The 23,101-nt window shown below is 38.7% G+C and overlaps 1 protein-coding gene across 7 annotated transcripts in view; it reads left to right on the top strand.

The window, feature by feature from the left end:
- meis2a (Meis homeobox 2a) overlaps positions 1–23,101 on the top strand; it is a 262,523-nt gene that overhangs the window by 89,719 nt on the left and 149,703 nt on the right. For 4 of the 7 annotated variants that reach the window (XM_061968186.2, XM_061968185.2, XM_061968184.2 and 1 more), the window contains exon 8: positions 11,006–11,151. In XM_061968186.2, the coding sequence (XP_061824170.2) occupies positions 11,006–11,151 (146 nt within the window). Of the gene's footprint in view, positions 1–10,987; positions 11,152–23,101 lie in introns of all 7 variants that reach the window. The other 3 variants (XM_061968182.2, XM_061968179.2, XM_061968183.2) reach the window with 2 other exon arrangements.

The following is a 23,101-nucleotide window of genomic DNA, read 5'->3' as shown; positions in this document are numbered from 1 at the left end:
TAACCCAAGTATAAGTATAACTTGCAGTTTGTGGTACATTTGCTTCATTTTTCCTAAAATGTCTTATTTTTGCCCGATATCCGCTTATTTGTTTACGACTTACTTCGCAACTTGTCTATTTTTTTCTGTTGCTTCTTGACGTACGCGACCCGATCGCGGAAACATATCCGATTTATATCCATTAAAGGATATAATGCATTAAAGGCTGTGAGTTCAAACCCCCGGCCGAGTCATACCAAAGTCTATAAAAATGGGACCCATGGGATTGGGGGTTAAATCACCAAAAATGATTCCCGGGCGCGGCCATCGCTGCTGCTCACTGCTTCCCTCACCTCCCAGGGGGTGGAACAAGGGGATGGGTCAAATGCACAGGTTAATCTCACCACACCTAGTGTGTGTGTGTGTGTGTGTGTGTGTGTGTGTGTGTGTGTGTGTGTGTGTGTGTGTGTGTGTGTGTGTGAGTGTGTGTGAGACTATCAGTGGTACTTTTTTAACTGGGAGCAGGTGGGTGAAGTGTCTTGCCCAAGGACACAACAGCAGTGGCAGAAACGGGGATCGAACCCAGAACCCTCAAGTTGAGTTAGGGTTAGAGTATAACCCAAGTATACTATAAGTATAACTTGCAGTTTGTGGTACATTTGCTTCATTTTTCCTAAAATATCTTATTTTTGCCTGATATCCGCTTACGGTATTTGTTTACGACTTACTTCACAACTTGTCTATTTTTTTCTGTTGCTTCTTGACGTACGCGACCCGATCGCGGAAACATATCCGATTTATATCCATTAAAGGATATAATGCATTAAAGGCTGTGAGTTCAAACCCTCCGGCCGAGTCATACCAAAGTCTATAAAAATGGGACCCATGGGATTGGGGGTTAAATCACCAAAAATGATTCCCGGGCGCGGCCATCGCTGCTGCTCACTGCTTCCCTCACCTCCCAGGGGGTGGAACAAGGGGATGGGTCAAATGCACAGGTTAATCTCACCACACCTAGTGTGTGTGTGTGTGTGTGTGTGTGTGTGTGAGTGTGTGTGAGACTATCAGTGGTACTTTTTTAACTGGGAGCAGGTGGGTGAAGTGTCTTGCCCAAGGACACAACAGCAGTGGCAGAAACGGGGATCGAACCCAGAACCCTCAAGTTGGGTTAGGGTTAGAGTATAACCCAAGTATACTATAAGTATAACTTGCAGTTTGTGGTACATTTGCTTCATTTTTCCTAAAATGTCTTATTTTTGCCTGATATCCGCTTATTTGTTTACGACTTACTTCACAACTTGTCTATTTTTTTCTGTTGCTTCTTGACGTACGCGACCCGATCGCGGAAACATATCCGATTTATATCCATTAAAGGATATAATGCATTAAAGGCTGTGAGTTCAAACCCCCGGCCGAGTCATACCAAAGTCTATAAAAATGGGACCCATTACCTCCCGGCTTGGCACTCAGCATCAAGGGTTGGAATTGGGGGTTAAATCACCAAAAATTATTCCCGGGCGCGGACAACACTGCTGCTCACTGCTCCCCTCACCTCCCAGGAGGTGGAACAAGGGGATGGGTCAAATGTAGAGGTTAATTTCACCACACCTAGTGTGTGTGTGTGACTATCAGTGGTACTTTTTTAACTGGGATTAGGTGGGTGAAGTGTCTTGCCCAAGGACACAACAGCAGTGGCAGAAACGGGGATCGAACCCAGAACCCTCAAGTTGCTGGCACGGCCCTCTACCAACCGAGCTACGCCGGTTGGTAGAGTATAACCCAAGTATAAGTACAACTTCCGAAAATATCTTATTTTTGCCTGATATCCGCTTATTTGTTTACGACTTACTTCACAACTTGTCTATTTTTTTCTGTTGCTTCATGACGTACGCGACCCGATCGCGGAAACATATCCGATTTATATCCATTAAAGGATATAATGCATTAAAGGCTGTGAGTTCAAACCCTCCGGCCGAGTCATACCAAAGTCTATAAAAATGGGACCCATGGGATTGGGGGTTAAATCACCAAAAATGATTCCCGGGCGCGGCCATCGCTGCTGCTCACTGCTTCCCTCACCTCCCAGGGGGTGGAACAAGGGGATGGGTCAAATGCACAGGTTAATCTCACCACACCTAGTGTGTGTGTGTGTGTGTGTGTGCGTGTGTGTGTGTGAGTGTGTGTGAGACTATCATTGGTACTTTTTTAACTGGGAGCAGGTGGGTGAAGTGTCTTGCCCAAGGACACAACAGCAGTGGCAGAAACGGGGATCGAACCCAGAACCCTCAAGTTGGGTTAGGGTTAGAGTATAACCCAAGTATACTATAAGTATAACTTGCAGTTTGTGGTACATTTGCTTCATTTTTCCTAAAATATCTTATTTTTGCCTGATATCCGCTTATTTGTTTACGACTTACTTCACAACTTCTCTATTTTCTTCTGTTGCTTCTTGACGTACGCGACCCGATCGCGGAAACATATCCGATTTATATCCATTAAAGGATATAATGCATTATAGGCTGTGAGTTCAAACCCTCCGGCCGAGTCATACCAAAGTCTATAAAAATGGGACCCATTACCTCCCGGCTTGGCACTCAGCATCAAGGGTTGGGATTGGGGGTTAAATCACCAAAAATGATTCCCGGGCGCGGCCAACACTGCTGCTCACTGCTCCCCTCACCTCCCAGGAGATGAAACAAGGGGATGGGTCAAATGCAGAGGTTAATTTCACCACACCTAGTGTGTGTGTGTGTGACTATCAGTGGTACTTTTTTTAAACTGGGAGCAGGTGGGTGAAGTGTCTTGCCCAATGACACAACAGTAGTGACTAGGATGGCAGAGGCGGGGATCGAACCCAGAACCCTCAAGTTGCTGGCACGGCCCCTCTACCAACCGAGCTACGCCGGTTGGTAGAGTATAACCCAAGTATATGTACCGTATTTTTCGGAGTATAAGTCGCACCGGAGTATAAGTCGCACCTGCCGAAAATGCATAATAAAAAAGGAAAAAAACATATATAAATCGCACTGGAGCCCGGCTAAACTATGAAAAAAAACTGCGATTTATAGTCCGAAAAATACGGTATAACTTGCAGTTTGTGGTACATTTGCTTAATTTTTCCTAAAATATCTTATTTTTGCCTGATATCCGCTTATTTGTTTACGACTTATTTCACAACTGTCCATTTTTTTCTGTTGCTTCTTGACGTACGCGACCCGATCGCCGAAACATATCCGATTTATATCCACATACGAAAGAGGTCTGGGTTGGATTTGAAATAGGGATGTCCGATAATGGCTTTTTGCCGATATTCCGATATTGTCCAACTCTTTAATTACCGATGCCGATATCAACCGATATATACAGTCGTGGTATTAACACATAATTATGCCTAATTTGGAAAACCAGGTATGGTGAAGATAAGGTACTTTTAAATTTTTTTTATAAAATAAGATATATAAATTAAAAACATTTTCTTGAATAAAAAAGAAAGTAAAACAATATAAAAACAGTTACATAGAAACTAGTAATTAATGACAATTAGTAAAATTAACTGTTAAAGGTTGGTACTATTTGTGCTGTATCCCTTGCAGACTGTATTGATATATATTGATATATAATGTAGGAACCAGAATATTAATAACAGAAATACATAACCCTTTTGTGTGAATGAGTGTGTTGTGTTATGTTGATTTAATAAAAAAAACAAAAAAAAACGATACCGATAATTGACATTTTAACGCATTTATCGGACATCTCTCATTTGAAACATTAAGAAAGGGAATTGACCCACCAACCAGGTATGGTGAAGATAAGGTACTTTTAAAAAATGTTTATAAAATAAGATAAATAGATCAAAAAAATTTCTTAAATAAAAAAGAAAGTAAAACAATATAAAAACAGTTACATAGAAACTAGTAATTAATGGCAATTAGTAAAATTAACTGTTAAAGGTTAGTACTATTTGTGCTTACGGACTGTATCCCTTGCAGACTGTATTGATATATATTGATATATAATGTAGGAACCAGAATATTAATAACAGAAAGAAATAACCCTTTTGTGTGAATGAGTGTGTTGTGTTATGTTGATTTAATAAAAAAACAAAACAAAAAAAAAAACGATACCGATAATTGACATTTTAACGCATTTATCGGACATCTCTCATTTGAAACATTAAGAAAGGGAATTGACCCACCAACCAGGTATGGTGAAGATAAGGTACTTTTAAAAAATGTTTATAAAATAAGATAAATAGATCAAAAACATTTCTTAAATAAAAAAGAAAGTAAAACAATATAAAAACAGTTACATAGAAACTAGTAATTAATGGCAATTAGTAAAATTAACTGTTAAAGGTTAGTACTATTTGTGCTTACGGACTGTATCCCTTGCAGACTGTATTGATATATATTGATATATAATGTAGGAACCAGAATATTAATAACAGAAATACATAACCCTTTTGTGTGAATGAGTGTGTTGTGTTATGTTGATTTAATTTAAAAAAAACAAACAAAAAAAAAACGATACCGATAATTGACATTTTAACGTATTTATCGGACATCTCTCATTTGAAACATTTAGAATGGGAATTGACCCACCAACCAGGTATGGTGAAGATAAGGTACTTTTAAAAAATGTTTATAAAATAAGATAAATAAATAAAAAAATGTTCTTAAATAAAAAAGAAAGTAAAACAATATAAAAACAGTTACATAGAAACTAGTAATTAATGGCAATTAGTAAAATTAACTGTTAAAGGTTAGTACTATTTGTGCTTACGGACTGTATCCCTTGCAGACTGTATTGATATATATTGATATATAATGTAGGAACCAGAATATTAATAACAGAAATACATAACCCTTTTGTGTGAATGAGTGTGTTGTGTTATGTTGATTTAATAAAAAACAAACAAAAAAAAAAAACGATACCGATAATTGACATTTTAACGCATTTATCGGACATCTCTCATTTGAAACATTAAGAAAGGGAATTGACCCACCAACCAGGTATGGTGAAGATAAGGTACTTTTAAAAAATGTTTATAAAATAAGATAAATAGATCAAAAAAATTTCTTAAATAAAAAAGAAAGTAAAACAATATAAAAACAGTTACATAGAAACTAGTAATTAATGGCAATTAGTAAAATTAACTGTTAAAGGTTAGTACTATTTGTGCTTACAGACTGTATCCCTTGCAGACTGTATTGATATATATTGATATATAATGTAGGAACCAGAATATTAATAACAGAAATACATAACCCTTTTGTGTGAATGAGTGTGTTGTGTTATGTTGATTTAATAAAAAAAAAAATAAAAATAAAAACGATACCGATAATTGACATTTTAACGCATTTATCGGACATCTCTCATTTGAAACATTAAGAAAGGGAATTGACCCACCAACCAGGTATGGTGAAGATAAGGTACTTTTAAAAAATGTTTATAAAATAAGATAAATAAATCAAAAAATGTTCTTAAATAAAAAAGAAAGTAAAACAATATAAAAACAGTTACATAGAAACTAGTAATTAATGGCAATTAGTAAAATTAACTGTTAAAGGTTAGTACTATTTGTGCTTACGGACTGTATCCCTTGCAGACTGTATTGATATATATTGATATATAATGTGGGAACCAGAATATTAATAACAGAAAGAAACAACCCTTTTGTGTGAATGAGTGTGTTGTGTTATGTTGATTTAATAAAAAAAACAAAAAAAACAAACGATACCGATAATTGACTTTTTAACGTATTTATCGGACATCTCTCATTTGAAACATTTAGAATGGGAATTGACCCACCAACCAGGTATGGTGAAGATAAGGTACTTTTAAAAAATGTTTATAAAATAAGATAAATAAATCAAAAAATGTTCTTAAATAAAAAAGAAAGTAAAACAATATAAAAACAGTTACATAGAAACTAGTAATTAATGGCAATTAGTAAAATTAACTGTTAAAGGTTAGTACTATTTGTGCTTACGGACTGTATCCCTTGCAGACTGTATTGATATATATTGATATATAATGTGGGAACCAGAATATTAATAACAGAAAGAAATAACCCTTTTGTGTGAATGAGTGTGTTGTGTTATGTTGATTTAATAAAAAAAAAACAAAAAAAAAAAACGATACCGATAATTGACATTTTAACGCATTTATCGGACATCTCTCATTTGAAACATTAAGAAAGGGAATTGACCCACCAACCAGGTATGGTGAAGATAAGGTACTTTTAAAAAATGTTTATAAAATAAGATAAATAGATCAAAAAAATTTCTTAAATAAAAAAGAAAGTAAAACAATATAAAAACAGTTACATAGAAACTAGTAATTAATGGCAATTAGTAAAATTAACTGTTAAAGGTTAGTACTATTTGTGCTTACGGACTGTATCCCTTGCAGACTGTATTGATATATATTGATATATAATGTAGGAACCAGAATATTAATAACAGAAATACATAACCCTTTTGTGTGAATGAGTGTGTTGTGTTATGTTGATTTAATAAAAAAAACAAAAAAAACAAACGATACCGATAATTGACATTTTAACGTATTTATCGGACATCTCTCATTTGAAACATTTAGAATGGGAATTGACCCACCAACCAGGTATGGTGAAGATAAGGTACTTTTAAAAAATGTTTATAAAATAAGATAAATAAATCAAAAAATGTTCTTAAATAAAAAAGAAAGTAAAACAATATAAAAACAGTTACATAGAAACTAGTAATTAATGGCAATTAGTAAAATTAACTGTTAAAGGTTAGTACTATTTGTGCTTACGGACTGTATCCCTTGCAGACTGTATTGATATATATTGATATATAATGTGGGAACCAGAATATTAATAACAGAAAGAAATAACCCTTTTGTGTGAATGAGTGTGTTGTGTTATGTTGATTTAATTAAAAAAAACAAAAAAAAAAAAAACGATACCGATAATTGACATTTTAACGCATTTATCGGACATCTCTCATTTGAAACATTTAGAATGGGAATTGACCCACCAACCAGGTATGGTGAAGATAAGGTACTTTTAAAAAATGTTTATAAAATAAGATAAATAAATCAAAAAATGTTCTTAAATAAAAAAGAAAGTAAAACAATATAAAAACAGTTACATAGAAACTAGTAATTAATGGCAATTAGTAAAATTAACTGTTAAAGGTTAGTACTATTTGTGCTTACGGACTGTATCCCTTGCAGACTGTATTGATATATATTGATATATAATGTGGGAACCAGAATATTAATAACAGAAAGAAACAACCCTTTTGTGTGAATGAGTGTGTTGTGTTATGTTGATTTAATAAAAAAAAAAAAAAAAAAAAAAAACGATACCGATAATTGACATTTTAACGCATTTATCGGACATCTCTCATTTGAAACATTTAGAATGGGAATTGACCCACCAACCAGGTATGGTGAAGATAAGGTACTTTTAAATTTTTTTTTATAAAATAAGATAAATAAATCAAAAAAATTTCTTAAATAAAAAAGAAAGTAAAACAATATAAAACAGTTACATAGAAACTAGTAATTAATGGCAATCAGTAAAATTAACTATTAAAGGTTAGTACTATTTGTGCTTACGGACTGTATCCCTTGCAGACTGTATTGATATATATTGATATATAATGTAGGAACCAGAATATTAATAACAGAAATACATAACCCTTTTGTGTGAATGAGTGTGTTGTGTTATGTTGATTTAATAAAAAAAAAACTAAAAAAAAAAACGATACCGATAATTGACATTTTAACGCATTTATCGGACATCTCTCATTTGAAACATTAAGAAAGGGAATTGACCCACCAACCAGGTATGGTGAAGATAAGGTACTTTTAAAAAATGTTTATAAAATAAGATAAATAGATCAAAAAAATTTCTTAAATAAAAAAGAAAGTAAAACAATATAAAAACAGTTACATAGAAACTAGTAATTAATGGCAATTAGTAAAATTAACTGTTAAAGGTTAGTACTATTTGTGCTTACGGACTGTATCCCTTGCAGACTGTATTGATATATATTGATATATAATGTGGGAACCAGAATATTAATAACAGAAAGAAATAACCCTTTTGTGTGAATGAGTGTGTTGTGTTATGTTGATTTAATAAAAAAAAAACCAAAAAAAAAAACGATACCGATAATTGACATTTTAACGCATTTATCAGACATCTCTCATTTGAAACATTAAGAAAGGGAATTGACCCACCAACCAAGTATGGTGAAGATAAGGTACTTTTAAAAAATGTTTATAAAATAAGATAAATAGATCAAAAAAATTTCTTAAATAAAAAAGAAAGTAAAACAATATAAAAACAGTTACATAGAAACCAGTAATTAATGGCAATTAGTAAAATTAACTGTTAAAGGTTAGTACTATTTGTGCTTACGGACTGTATCCCTTGCAGACTGTATTGATATATATTGATATATAATGTAGGAACCAGAATATTAATAACAGAAATACATAACCCTTTTGTGTGAATGAGTGTGTTGTGTTATGTTGATTTAATTAAAAAAAAACAAAAAAAAACAACAATACCGATAATTTCCGATATTACATTTTAACGCATTTAATAATAAATGATAAATGGGTTGTACTTGTATAGCGCTTTTCTACCTTCAAGGTACTCAAAGCGCTTTGACACTACTTCCACATTTACCCATTCACACACACATTCACACACTGATGGAGGGAGCTGCCATGCAAGGCGCTAACCAGCACCCATCAGGAGCAAGGGTGAAGTGTCTTGCTCAGGACACAACGGACGTGACGAGGTTGGTACTAGGTGGGGATTGAACCAGGGACCCTCGGGTCGCGCACGGCCACTCTTCCACTGCGCCACGCCGTCCCAAAGATAAATTAAAAGCATTTTCTTGAATAAAAAAGAAAGTAAAACAATATAAAAACAGTTACATAGAAACTAGTAATTAATGACAATTAGTAAAATTAACTGTTAAAGGTTAGTACTATTTGTGCTGTATCCCTTGCAGACTGTATTGATATATATTGATATATAATGTAGGAACCAGAATATTAATAACAGAAATACATAACCCTTTTGTGTGAATGAGTGTGTTGTGTTATGTTGATTTAATTAAAAAAAATAATAAAAAAAAAACGATACCGATAATTGACATTTTAACGCATTTATCGGACATCTCTCATTTGAAACATTAAGAAAGGGAATTGACCCACCAACCAGGTATGGTGAAGATAAGGTACTTTTAAAAAATGTTTATAAAATAAGATAAATAGATCAAAAAAATTTCTTAAATAAAAAAGAAAGTAAAACAATATAAAACAGTTACATAGAAACTAGTAATTAATGACAATTAGTAAAATTAACTGTTAAAGGTTAGTACTATTTGTGCTTACAGACTGTATCCCTTGCAGACTGTATTGATATATATTGATATATAATGTAGGAACCAGAATATTAATAACAGAAAGAAATAACCCTTTTGTGTGAATGAGTGTGTTGTGTTATGTTGATTTAATTAAAAAAAAAAAAAAAAAAAAAAAAACGATACCGATAATTGACATTTTAACGCATTTATCGGACATCTCTCATTTGAAACATTAAGAAAGGGAATTGACCCACCAACCAGGTATGGTGAAGATAAGGTACTTTTAAAAAATGTTTATAAAATAAGATAAATAAATCAAAAAATTTTCTTAAATAAAAAAGAAAGTAAAACAATATAAAAACAGTTACATAGAAACTAGTAATTAATGGCAATTAGTAAAATTAACTGTTAAAGGTTAGTACTATTTGTGCTTACGGACTGTATCCCTTGCAGACTGTATTGATATATATTGATATATAATGTAGGAACCAGAATATTAATAACAGAAAGAAATAACCCTTTTGTGTGAATGAGTGTGTTGTGTTATGTTGATTTAATAAAAAAAACAAAAAAAACAAACGATACCGATAATTGACATTTTAACGCATTTATCGGACATCTCTCATTTGAAACATTTAGAATGGGAATTGACCCACCAACCAGGTATGGTGAAGATAAGGTACTTTTAAAAAATGTTTATAAAATAAGATAAATAAATCAAAAAATTTTCTTAAATAAAAAAGAAAGTAAAACAATATAAAAACAGTTACATAGAAACTAGTAATTAATGGCAATTAGTAAAATTAACTGTTAAAGGTTAGTACTATTTGTGCTTACGGACTGTATCCCTTGCAGACTGTATTGATATATATTGATATATAATGTGGGAACCAGAATATTAATAACAGAAAGAAATAACCCTTTTGTGTGAATGAGTGTGTTGTGTTATGTTGATTTAATTAAAAAAAAACAAAAAAAAACAACAATACCGATAATTTCCGATATTACATTTTAACACATTTATCGGACATCTCTAATTTGAAACATTTAGAATGGGAATTGACCCTCAGTGTGAGCAAGGCCATATTTGTTATTGTTTTCGTTTTGTCCGAGTCAGACATTTTGAGGAAAAATGTTGCGAGGAGGTTACTAAAGGAACAGCTTTTTTTTTAATCTCGTTTTGCACATAATAATGTCAAGCATGCTAACGTAATTGAAATAATGACGCGAGTCCAAACTACTGTACTTCTTCATTGTTTCCTTTTTTTCCCCTCCTTCCTACTGTAGACCTGGTGTCCAACCATAACACTACAGTCATTAACCCCCCCCTTCCCTTTTGTACATGCTGTGGGCTATAGAGTAGAACAACAGGGCGAGATCTCAGTGTAAACCCCTCACTCAGCACAAGCCTTTGTCTAAGGCCATCTAAATCCAACCCCCTGCCTCCATATCTTCAATTCATAACACTGTAATTCACTCTGGAAAATTCACTGAGCCTCGGCTTGCTTTTGGCCTCACTCTTAGGTATCAAGTGTGGTATTTGTCAGGTTATCCCATCCCTCATAAGTCGAGCTTTAGTCGCCTGGGCAGCGTTTATGTTTCACACGGCGAGATATTATTTAACGCAGGCTTCGCTTTCCGTCCAGGAGACGGTCTAGACAACAGCGTGGCATCGCCCGGCACAGGCGACGACGACGACCCCGACAAGGATAAGAAGAGGCAGAAAAAACGAGGCATTTTCCCCAAGGTGGCCACCAACATCATGAGGGCATGGCTCTTCCAGCATCTCACGGTGAGTTTATGGTATTATTATTATTATTATTATTATTATGGGCCTGCTGCAATGCCAGCACCCATTCACCGCTAAGCAGCAGTGAATGGGTGCTTGCGACCTTTGAGTCGTATAACTTGGTATACGAAACATGCTGACTTGTTATCATGCTATCTTTAGCACACATGCTAAGTGTTAGCATTTTTATGTCAAAAATGCTACAGTTTTAGGCTAGCTCTGTGCTTCATTTTGCACAGTTCAACCTAAAACTCACGGATTCGGACACCCGGCACCATTTTCACTGGAGATGTCCGATAATGGCTTTTTTGCCGATATCCGATATTGTCCAACTCTTAATTACCGATTCCAATATCAACCGATACCGATATATACAGTTGTTGAATTAACTCATTATTATGCCTGATTTTATTGTGATGCCCCGCTGGATGCATTAAACAATGTAACAAGGTTTTCCAAAATAAATCAACTCAAGTTATGGAAAAAAATGCCATTTTTATTACTGAAGTCACAAAGTGCATTTTTTAATTTTTTAACATGCCTCAAAACATCCATCCATCCATCCATCTTCTTCCGCTTATCCGAGGTCGGGTCGCGGGGGCAGCAGCCTAAGCAGGGAAGCCCAGACTTCCCTCTCCCCAGCCACTTCGTCCAGCTCCTCCCGGGGGATCCCGAGGCGTTCCCAGGCCAGCCGGGAGACATAGTCTTCCCAACGTGTCCTGGGTCTTCCTCGTGGCCTCCTACCGGTCGGACATGCCCTAAACACCTCCTTAGGGAGGCGCTCGGGTGGCATCCTGACCAGATGCCCGAACCACCTCATCTGGCTCCTCTCGATGCGGAGGAGCAGCGGCTTTACTTTGAGCTCCCCCCGGATGACAGAGCTTCTCACCCTATCTCTAAGGGAGAGACCCGCCACCCGGCGGAGGAAACTCATTTCGGCCGCTTGTACCCGTGATCTTGTCCTTTCGGTCATAACCCAAAGCTCATGACCATAGGTGAGGATGGGAACGTAGATCGACCCGTAAATTGAGAGCTTTGCCTTCCGGCTCAGCTCCTTCTTCACCACAACGGATCGATACAGCGTCCGCATTACTGAAGACGCCGCACCGATCCGCCTGTCGATCTCACGATCCACTCTTCCCTCACTCGTGAACAAGACTCCGAGGTACTTGAACTCCTCCACTTGGGGCAAGATCTCCTCCCCAACCCGGAGATGGCACTCCACCCTTTTCCGGGCGAGAACCATGGACTCGGACTTGGAGGTGCTGATTCTCATCCCAGTCGCTTCACACTCGGCTGCGAACCGATCCAGTGAGAGCTGAAGATCCTGGCCAGATGAAGCCATCAGGACCAAATCATCTGCAAAAAGCAGAGACCTAATCCTGCAGCCACCAAACCGGATCCCCTCAACGCCTTGACTGCGCCTAGAAATTCTGTCCATAAAAGTTATGAACAGAATCGGTGACAAAGGGCAGCCTTGGCGGAGTCCAACCCTCACCGGAAACGTGTCCGACTTACTGCCGGCAATGCGAACCAAGCTCTGACACTGATCATACAGGGAGCGGACCGCCACAATCAAATCACAATCTGCCTCAAAACAGCAGCTTGGAATTTGGGACATGCTCTCCCTGAGGTTGAGGTTGAGGTGGGCGGGGTTAGGGGGTAGGTAGCGGGGGTTGTATATTGTAGCGTCCCGGGAAGAGTAAGTGCTGCAAGGGTTTCTGGGTATTTGTTCTGTTGTGTTACGGTGCGGATGTTCTCCCGAAATGGGTTTGTCATTCTTGTTTGCTGTGGGTTCACAGTGTGGCGCATGTTTGTAACAGTGTTAAAGTTGTTTATACGGCCACCCTCAGTGTGACCTGTATGGCTGTTGACCAAGTATGCATTGCATTCACTTGTGTGTGTGAAAAGCCGTAGTTATTATGTAATTGGGCCGACACGCAAAGTCAGTGCCTTTTAGGTTGTACTTCTCCCTACGTCCGTGTACACAGCGGCGTTTTAAAAAGTCATACATTTTACTTTTTGAAACCGATACCGATAATTTCCGATATCACATTTTAAAGCATTCATCGGACGATAATATCGGCAGTCCGATATTATCGGACATCCCTAATTTTCACAGTACGGCGGCTTACGGCAACCAGAGGTCCAGGGCACAGATAGCAGGCCCATCAAAATTTCCGTGGGAATTTTCTAGTTATTATTATTATTATTAGTATTATTATTATTATTATTATTATCCATTTTCGGATGAAAACACATGCTGTCACATAGCAGTGACCAGAGTGACTCACCTGTCAGCCAACTGTCAGAGGTGCGCAGTGACCGGGTCAACGTAATCACTTTGGACTGTTTACCCTGCTCAGCAAAAGTCCCTCGCAACAATGGGACAGGACATTTAATCCGACGTGGGGATGCACGTCCATTGTTTGGCAGCGTTCTCTCAGGTGGGAGAGGGAAAATGTTGCTTCCTGGTCGAGTAATGAGGACATTTCTGTCTTTTATTACTGACTTGTGCCTGGTTTTGATGCGTAATATCAGAGTGGAGACGTTCCCAAAATAAATAGTAACAAATAAATACTACAGCACATACCATACATACATACATACCATTCCAATTTGGGGAAAATCTGAAAATAAATGTGGATACTCAGGTTAGTAAATTAAAAATAACGCATCTTTCACATAGTGATTCTGCAAAATCTCTGCATCTGAGTCCTGACCATAAATATTTTGCATATGCCTTTTAAGGCCCAAACATACTCAGGTGGAACGTCTGTATAGGGCGCCATGACAAGGGAATGACGATACCAATTCTCAGTACCTTGGAATCGATACCGGCAACGTTCCCTCTAAGGTGCGCGCCTGTGCAATTGCGCACTGCTCAAGCGTCCTCTGCGCACGGCAAATCTATGCCACGCACAAAATCAAATAAAAAAATAAGCGCATAACAATTTTCGACACACGGACACGACAGAAAACAGTTTTCGTCATCATTGTCTGTCGAGACGCTTTGAGGACATGAATTCCATCGATCACTTTACTGAGCAAAACTCTTTATTGTCAGCCATAAACACATCACCAAAACATTAGTAAAAAAAATGATATCTAGCAAAAGTGGTCATTTTCTGCAGTACAAACCAGACCAAAAGCAACGTTGTTATATCAACAGCAGCCGCTCGCTCTTTCTTACTTTCTTACTACATTTCAGTTTTTGCAGTGCACCATTTACATTTTTTGATGCTTGCTTAAATTACTTTTTAATTTCACCCTACCATTCCATTACTGTGCAATCTATACTGTGTGAAAGGGTGTCGTTACCTTAGAAAAATAACATAACGGAGACCAAATCTTACATTTTAACACTCCTACTTCCACACAAATGTAAAAAGAAGTGAACCTGAGGTTGCTTTATTTTTTTTTTCCCCATAAAAATTGTGACCAAATTGGGACCTTCTTACGCACTCCCGCTGTGTTTGTTTCACTCTGACCATGGCATGGCTCGGTGAAATAAGACACGGGTGTGTGTCTATTTGTAAGCATAGAGGGGATCGACCTTCCCCTCCCTTGGACCCTCACTGATGTCAGTGCATTATCAGAACATCATGCTGTATTGATTTTGGCACAAAGGTCAGATTACAGGAGCAGCATGCGACACATAAACAGGACAGCGCTGTAAAAGACAGTGAAAGTGGACTTTATTGTCTCGGTCTTTACTGTAGGGTCAGCTCACACCCCCACACCCAAATCTCCCCACCCTCCAAAAAAAAAAAAAAAAACCCCAAAGAAGTAATGAGTGACCAGCAAATATGGCCTAATTGAAAGGACTGTAAATCCATTACATATTGGTCAGGGGATAATCAGGAGTGCTTTAATCACTTTTATCTATTCAGGAGCAGTGAAGCTGCAACAGCAAAGCCCCCGCCGAAGCCTCGCCGGCCGCGCTTATTGCTTATTATTCTCATCATTATCAAAATGACTTCGCAGCTGTTCAAAGCTCACTCGCTCCCTGACTGGAGAGCCGTCGCCGGGACCGTGCGGCACTCACAAATTTGAAGGCATTTTGAGCACGCCTCCCTCACAGTTAGCAGGGTTTCGCAGAAACCACCTGGCCGTTTCATGTAAAACTCTGCGGAGGGTCAGTACACATAAAGACTAAACTTGAGGTTTTCCATCAAGCGTGGAGTGATAGTTTAATAACTTATAAACACATGCTTACCTTAGCTAAAGCTAAATATTACTCAAATCTCATCCACCTCAACAAAAATGATCCTACATTTTTGTTTAGTACAGTAGCATTGCTAACCCAACAAGGGACTCCTCCCAGTAGCTCCACCCACTCGGCAGATGACTTTATGAATTTCTTTAATAAGACAATACATCGCAGCTACAACTGGGTTCTATTAACACAGATACGACTGTATCTACGACGGATACCGCCCTCCTAAATAGTTTCTCTCTCTTTGATGAAATAACATTGGAGGAATTGTTAAGATGTGTAAATGGGACAAAACAAACAACATGTTTACTTGACCCATTTCCTGGGAAACTTATCAAGGAGCTTTTTGTATTATTAGGTCCATCAGTGCTAAATATTATAAACGTATCACTTTCCTCTGGCACTGTTCTACTAGCATTCAAAAAAGCGGTTATTTATCCTCTGCTCAAAAGACCTAACCTCGATCCTGACCTCATGGTAAACTACCGGCTGGTGTCCCACCTTCCGTTTATCTCAAAAATCCTCGAAAAAAATTGTTGCACAGCAGCTAAATGAACACTTAGCGTCTAACAATCTCTGTGAACCCTTTCAATCCCCGTCTCCGCTCGGGATGGTTTCCTGCTGGTCTCCTGCTGGCCCCACTATGGACTGGACTCTCACTACTATGTTAGATCCACTAAGGACTGTTCTTTCACAATATTATGTCACTCAACATCCATTGCTTTCGGTCTCCCCTAGAGAGGGGGGTTACCCACATATGCGGTTTCTCATAGTCATTCACATCGACGTCCCTTATGTGGGCTCTGTACCGAGGATGTCGTTGTGGCTTGTACAGCCCTTTGAGACTTTTGTGATTTAAGGCTATATAAATAAACATTGATTGATTGATTGATTGATAAATAACAAGGACCCCTTCCGAGTCGCTGCAAATCGGAAAGAAAATGCGTATAAAGATAACGTTTCTCACATTTCCGGTCGCTTATTTCATAACTCGCGTTGAGATATGGCATTTTAATTTGCACTTTTTTTACCATCAGACTTTTATGAATATGTGTTGTTAACCACTTTGTGTGTTTGCACGATACACAAAAACTACATCTGTGTGAAATGTAACAATAATAAGAACAACCCATTAAATATATTGTGAATTTAAAAAAAAATCCTCACATATTCATTTGTTAAAGTTAAAGTTAAAGTACCACTGATTGTCACACACACACTAGGTGTGGTAAAATTACCCTCTGGGAGGTGAGGGGAGCAGTGAGCAGCATTGGTGGCTGCGCTCGGGAATCATTTTGGTGATTTAACCCCCAATTCCAACCCTTGATGCTGAGTGCCAAGCAGGGAGGTAATGGGTCCCATTTTTTTATAGTCTTTGGTATGACTCGGCCGGGGTTTGAACTCACGACCTACCGATCTCAGGGCGGACACTCTAACCACAAGGCAGTAATATTGCTTTTGTGATCCATCCATCCATCCATTTTCTACCGCTTATTCCCTTCGGGTCGCGGGGGGGCGCTGGAGCCTATCTCAGCTACAATCGGGCGGAAGGCGGGGTGCACCCTGGACAAGTCGCCACCTCATCGCAGGGCCAACACAGATAGACAGACAACATTCACACTCACATTCACACACTAGGGCCAATTTAGTGTTGCCAATCAACCTACCCCCAGGTGCATGTCTTTGGAGGTGGGAGGAAGCCGGAGTACCCGGGAGAACATGCAAACTCCATACAGAAAGATCCCGAGCCCGGGATTGAACCCAGGACTACTCATGACCTTTGTATTGTGAGGCAGACGCCTTAACCCCTCTGCCACCGTGCCGCCCTGCTTTTGTGATATTTTATATTATTATATTTTAGTGATATTGCTTTTGCAATAGATGGTGTGTGCTTGTTGCATAACATCCAAGGATCCACATTCATTTACCGTATTTTTCGGACTATAAGTCGCAGTTTTTTTCATAGGGGGTGCGACTTATACTCAGGAGCGACTTATGTGTGAAATTACCGTAAAATATCAAATAATATTATTTATCTCATTCACGTAAGAGACTAGACGTATAAGATTTCATGGGATTTAGCGATTAGGAGTGACAGATTGTTTGGTAAACGTATAGCATGTTCTATATGTTATAGTTATTTGAATGACTCTTACCATAATATGTTACGTTCACATACCAGTTGGTTATTTATGCCTCATATAACGTACACTTATTCAGCCTGTTGTTCACTATTCTTTATTTATTTTAAATTGCCTTTCAAATGTCTATTCTTGGTGTTGGGTTTTATCAAATAAATGTACCGTATTTTCCGCACTATAAGGCGCACCGGATTATTAGCCGCACCTTCTATGAATTACATATTTCATAATTTTGTCCACCAATAAGCCGCCCCGGACTATAAGCCGCGCCTACGCTGCGCTAAAGTGAATGTCAAAAAAACGCTGCGCTAAAGTGAATGTCAAAAAAACAGTCAGATAGTTCAGTCAAACTTTAATAATATATTGAAAACCAGCGTTCTAACAACTCTGTCCCAAAATGTACGCAAATGTGCAATCACAAACATAGTAAAATTCAAAATGGTGTAGAGCAATAGCAACATAATGTTGCTCGAACGTTAATGTCACAACACACAAAATAAACATAGCGCTCACCTTCTGAAGTTATTCTTCATTCGTAAATCCTTCGAATTCTTCGTCTTCGGTGTCCGAATTGAAAAGTTGCGCAAGCGTGGGATCCAAAAATGGCCGGCTCCGTCTCGTCGAAGTCATCGGATTCAGTGTCGCTGTTGTTGTGCAGCAGTTCTGTGAATCCTGCCTTCCGGAAAGCTCGGACCACAGTTGTGACCGAAATATCTGCCCAGGCATTTACGATCCACTGGCAAATGTTGGCGTATGTCGTCCGGCGCTGTCTGCCCGTCTTAGTGAAGGTGTGTTCGCCTTCGGAGCTGTGTGAAAAAAGCCACCCGGCCTCTTCGCGTAAACTTCCCTTAACCACTCGCTCATCTTTTCTTCATCCATCCATCCCTTCGAGTTAGCTTTTATGATGACGCCGGCTGGAAAGGTCTCTTTTGGCAAGGTCTTCCTTTTGAATATCACCATGGGTGGAAGTTAGCATGGCAAGCTAGAACCACAGTGAAGGATGACTTCTCATTCCCTGTGGTGCGAATATTCACCGTACGTGCTCCCGTTCCACAGTGCGGTTCACAGGAATATCAGTTGCTGTGAAATACGGTAGTAATCCGTGTGCGGATGGAGAGATTGCGTCTTTTTATGAACCGGATCCTTGTCGCTTAGTAGGAGCCATTTTGTGGTCTTTACAGATGTAAACAGGAAATGAAACGTACGGTGATATCCGCGCGTTTTTTCTTCTTCTTCCGGGGGCGGGTGGTTGCTTACAGTAGAAGAAGAAGCGCTTCCTGTTCTATGGGGGCGGGTGCTTTCCTTGGCGGTTGCTTGCGTAGAAGAAGAAGCGCTTCCTGTTCTACCGGGAAAAAAGATGGCGGCTGTTTACCGAAGTTGCGAGATCGAAACTTTATGAAAATGAATCGTAATAAAGCGCACCGGGTTATAAGGCGCACTGTCAGCTTTTGAGAAAAATTGTGGTTTTTAGGTGCGCCTTATAGTGCGGAAAATACGGTACCCAAAAAATGCGACTTATACTCCAGTGCGACTTATATGTTTTTTCCCTTCTTTATTATGCATTTTCGGCCGGTGCGACTTATACTCCGGAGCGACTTATACTCCAAAAAATACGGCACTAAGAAAATGATACTGATAATGATATGTATTAGCTTTGATCTACCAACACTCGTAACTTAAACTATACGATTGACCAATATCTCCCAATATGAAATAATGCTTTTGAAAATACCTGAATCTAAACAGTGATCCGGATCATCCCCAAAATCTAAACGTTTGTTCCTTATCCCATTTCTGACATTTTTTTTTTTTAAATCGGCCCATAACTTTTTGAGTAATGCTGGCGGCGGTAATAACACAAGCTTCAGTAGAGTAAATATTCCTGAGAACCAGCATCCTCTGCAGTGAACATTTGTTTTTTGGGGTTTTTTTTTATGTCGAAGTGACACAAAATAGCCTTGTTGCGCAAAATACAAACGTCCACAGCAGAGGATGCTCTCCAGAGCTAGGGCCGCCCCTCTTTATACACAGAGATCCCACGCTGTGCGTAGGGCCTCGCCAGCCATGGGGGGGCCCCCCTTTTGTGTGATGTAAAATGTCAATTAATGATTGACAGGGGCGGTATAGCTTGGTTGGTAGAGTGGCCGTGCCAGCAACTTGAGGTTTGCGGGTTCGATCCCCGCTTCTGCCATCCTAGTCACTACCGTTGTGTCCTTGGGCAAGACACTTTACCCACCTGCTCCCAGTGCCACCCACACTGGTTTAAATGTAACTTAGATATTGGGTTTCACTATGTAAAAGCGGTTTGAGTCACTAGAGAAAAGCGCTATATAAATACAATTCACTTCACTTCACTCTTGTGGTTAGAGTTTCCACCCTGAGATTGGTAGGTTGTGAGTTCAAACCCCGGCCGAGTCATACCAAAGACTATAAAAATGGGACCCATTACCTCCCTGCTTGGCACTCAGCATCAAGGGTTGGAATTGGGGGTTAAATCACCAAAAATGATTCCCGGGCGCAGCACCGCTGCTGCCCACTGCTCCCCTCACCTCCCAGGGGGTGAACAAGGGGATGGGTTAAGTGCAGAGGACAAATTTCACCACACCTAGTGTGTGTGTGACAATCATTGGTACTTTAACTTTAACTTAACTTTCCTAGTCCTGTTCTGTCATTGATGATACAATGAGAATAAAAAAGCACATATTAACAAATTCCACTATTGCGCACACTGGTAATGCTGGTCTGGTAAACAGATGTACTGGTACTATTTTGGCTGTAGATGTGCCTGAAACATAAGCAACTTTATGTTTTAATTATGCTAGATCCACTATGGACTGGACTCACTCTATTATGCTAGATCCACTATGGACTGGACTCACACTATTATGCTAGATCCACTATGGACTGGACTCACACTATTATGCTAGATCCACTATGGCAGTGTTTTTCAACCTTTTTTGAGCCAAGGCACATTTTTGGGGTTGAAAAAATGCGGAGGCACACCACCAGCAGAAATCATTAAAAAAACGAAACTCAGTTGACAGTAAAAAGTCGTTGTCGCAATTGTTGAATATGAATTCAAACCATAACCAAGCATGCATCAATGCAGCTCTTGTCTCAAAGTAGGTGTACTGTCACCACCTGTCACATCACCATGTGACTTATTTAGAGTTTTTTTGTGTTTTCCTGTGTGTAGTGTTTTAGTTCTTGTCTGGCGCTCCGATTTTGGTGGCTTTTTCTCTTTTTTTTGGTATTTTCCTCTAGCAGTTTCATGTCTTCCTTTGAGCGACATTTATCGCATCTACTTTGTTTTAGCAATCATGAATATTTCACTTGTTTTTATCCTTCTTTGTGGGGACATTGTTGATTGTCGTGTCATGTTTGAATGTACATTGTGGACGCCGTCTGCTCCAGGCACTGTAAGTCTTTGCTGTCGTCCAGCATTCTGTTTTTGTTTACTTTGCAGCCAGTTCAGTTTTAGTTTCGTTCTGCATAGCCTTCCCTAAGCTTCAATGCCTTTTCTTAGGGGCACTCACCTTTTGTTTATTTTTGGTTTAAGCATTAGATACCTTTTTACCTGCACCCTGACTCCCGTGTTACACGGTTACTCTGTCGAGCTCTAGACAGTACAGACACCCAACAACAACACATCATTTGCAGACTATAATTACTGGTTTGCGAAAAATATTTTTAATCCAAATAGGTGAAATTAGATAATCTCCCACGGCACACCAGACTGTATCTCACGGCACACTAGTGTGCCGCGGCACAGTGGTTGAAAAACACTGCACTATGGACTGGACTCACACTATTATGCTGGATCCACTATGGACTGGACTCTCACAACGTTACGTTGTGGCTTGTGCAGCCCTTTGAGACACTCGTGATTTAGGGCTATATAAGTAAACATTGATTGATTGATTGATTGATTGATTGAATTACATTAAAATTTGGTATTTTGCACGAAAAAAAAAAGAAAATGTATCTGCCATGAATTTGTTTTCATACAAAATTTAACATTAGATACAAGTTTGATATGAATAAAAAAGTGTGGACAAAAAAATGATAATGGTGATAAATAAAATTCTGATTAGGGCCCCAATTTAGCCCTGCCGTCTTGCCTCGGAACTTCAATACACACTTTTCAAAACAAAAGTTTTATTTCGAAGAAAATATTTTTGAAGATTTAATAGCTTATTTTTGACTAACTCGCATGCCACTTGAGACTCCCAGGATTATTTGTATGGATGGTAAGGATGCTAATAAAAAAAACCTCAATGCAAATAATTGCTGGTTCAAATCCTGGCGGTGCACAGAGAGCTTTAGAATTGTTTTAAACGTGGCCTGAAAGAAGCGATTGAAAGGTGCAATCAATGGAGAGCACAGGTTTTTTGGGGAGCTGTTTCTCATTCGTGGTGCTTTCAAGGCCTCCAGCTTGTAGATGTTCTCTCCGATCTTTATTTGTTGCCTTTGTGTGAGGCGCAGGCTTGTCTTGTACAAATAATAATCCCTCCCTTTTAACCTGCCTTCGTTTCTTCACTAAGGAAGACGACTAATTGAATTACCCCCCTTTCTCCTCTTCTCACCATCCAATTCTCCCACTCATAAACTCTCCCACACACACTCACACACACACGCACGTATAAACACACACTCCCAATCACCCGCCCTGCGTTCGCCTTTCTTTTAATTTGCTAAGCAAATGTATTTGCCGTTGCTGGATGCATTTGTGCAAAAAAAGGGGTTGAATTCTGGGGGGCTTTGAATGGCCCATAGTGGCATTATGTCATTGCTGCCATTCATTAACTGAGGGGTGAGGAGTGAAAAGGAGCCGCCTTTTTTTTTTTTTTTTTTTGCGGTGACGGAAGGCCGGCGTGTAGCTCCGTGAGCCACGGGGGTCTCTCTACATATGTTCTCAACATCCAGCCATTGTCGCAGCTTTCTGAAAAGATCCAAAAGGACAGGGGCTACTAACCCCCCGCCACCCCCTTGCCCTATTTGAACATCCACCCCTCTTTTACCCACAGGCCAATCGTAACAACTGTTGGCTTTTGGATTCAGTATAACAAAATTGCCCCCACCTCGTTGTAGTTTGACCTTTTCGTCAGATAGCTTGTCTTTATTAAGCCTCAGTTTCCACCAATCAGCACCCTTCTCCTCTGTTTCGAACGTACCTACTAGTACCAATATTTTTGGTACCAGTACCAAAATTATTTTGATCCTTTTTGGTACTTTTCAGTACTTTTCTACATAAAGGGGACCACGAAAAATTGCATTATTGGCTTAATGTTAACAAAAAAAATCTTAGGGTACATTAAACACATGTTTCTTATTGCAAATTTGTCCTTAAATAAAATAGTGGACATACAAGACAACTTGTCTTTTATTAGTAAGTAAGCAAAAAAAGGCTCCTAATTTAGCTGCTGACGTATGCAGTAACATATAGTGTCATTTTCCATTTTATTATTTTGTCAAAATTATGAAGGACAAGTGGTAGAAAATGGATTATTCAATCAATCAATCAATCAATCAATCTTTATTTATATAGCCCTAAATCACAAGTGTCTCAAAGGGCTGCACAAGCCACAACGAC

The sequence above is a fragment of the Nerophis lumbriciformis genome, linkage group LG08, assembly GCF_033978685.3.
Source record: "Nerophis lumbriciformis linkage group LG08, RoL_Nlum_v2.1, whole genome shotgun sequence".
In the NCBI taxonomy this organism is placed as follows: Eukaryota; Metazoa; Chordata; class Actinopteri; order Syngnathiformes; family Syngnathidae; genus Nerophis; species Nerophis lumbriciformis.
This window is presented reverse-complemented; position numbering and strand designations above follow the sequence as displayed.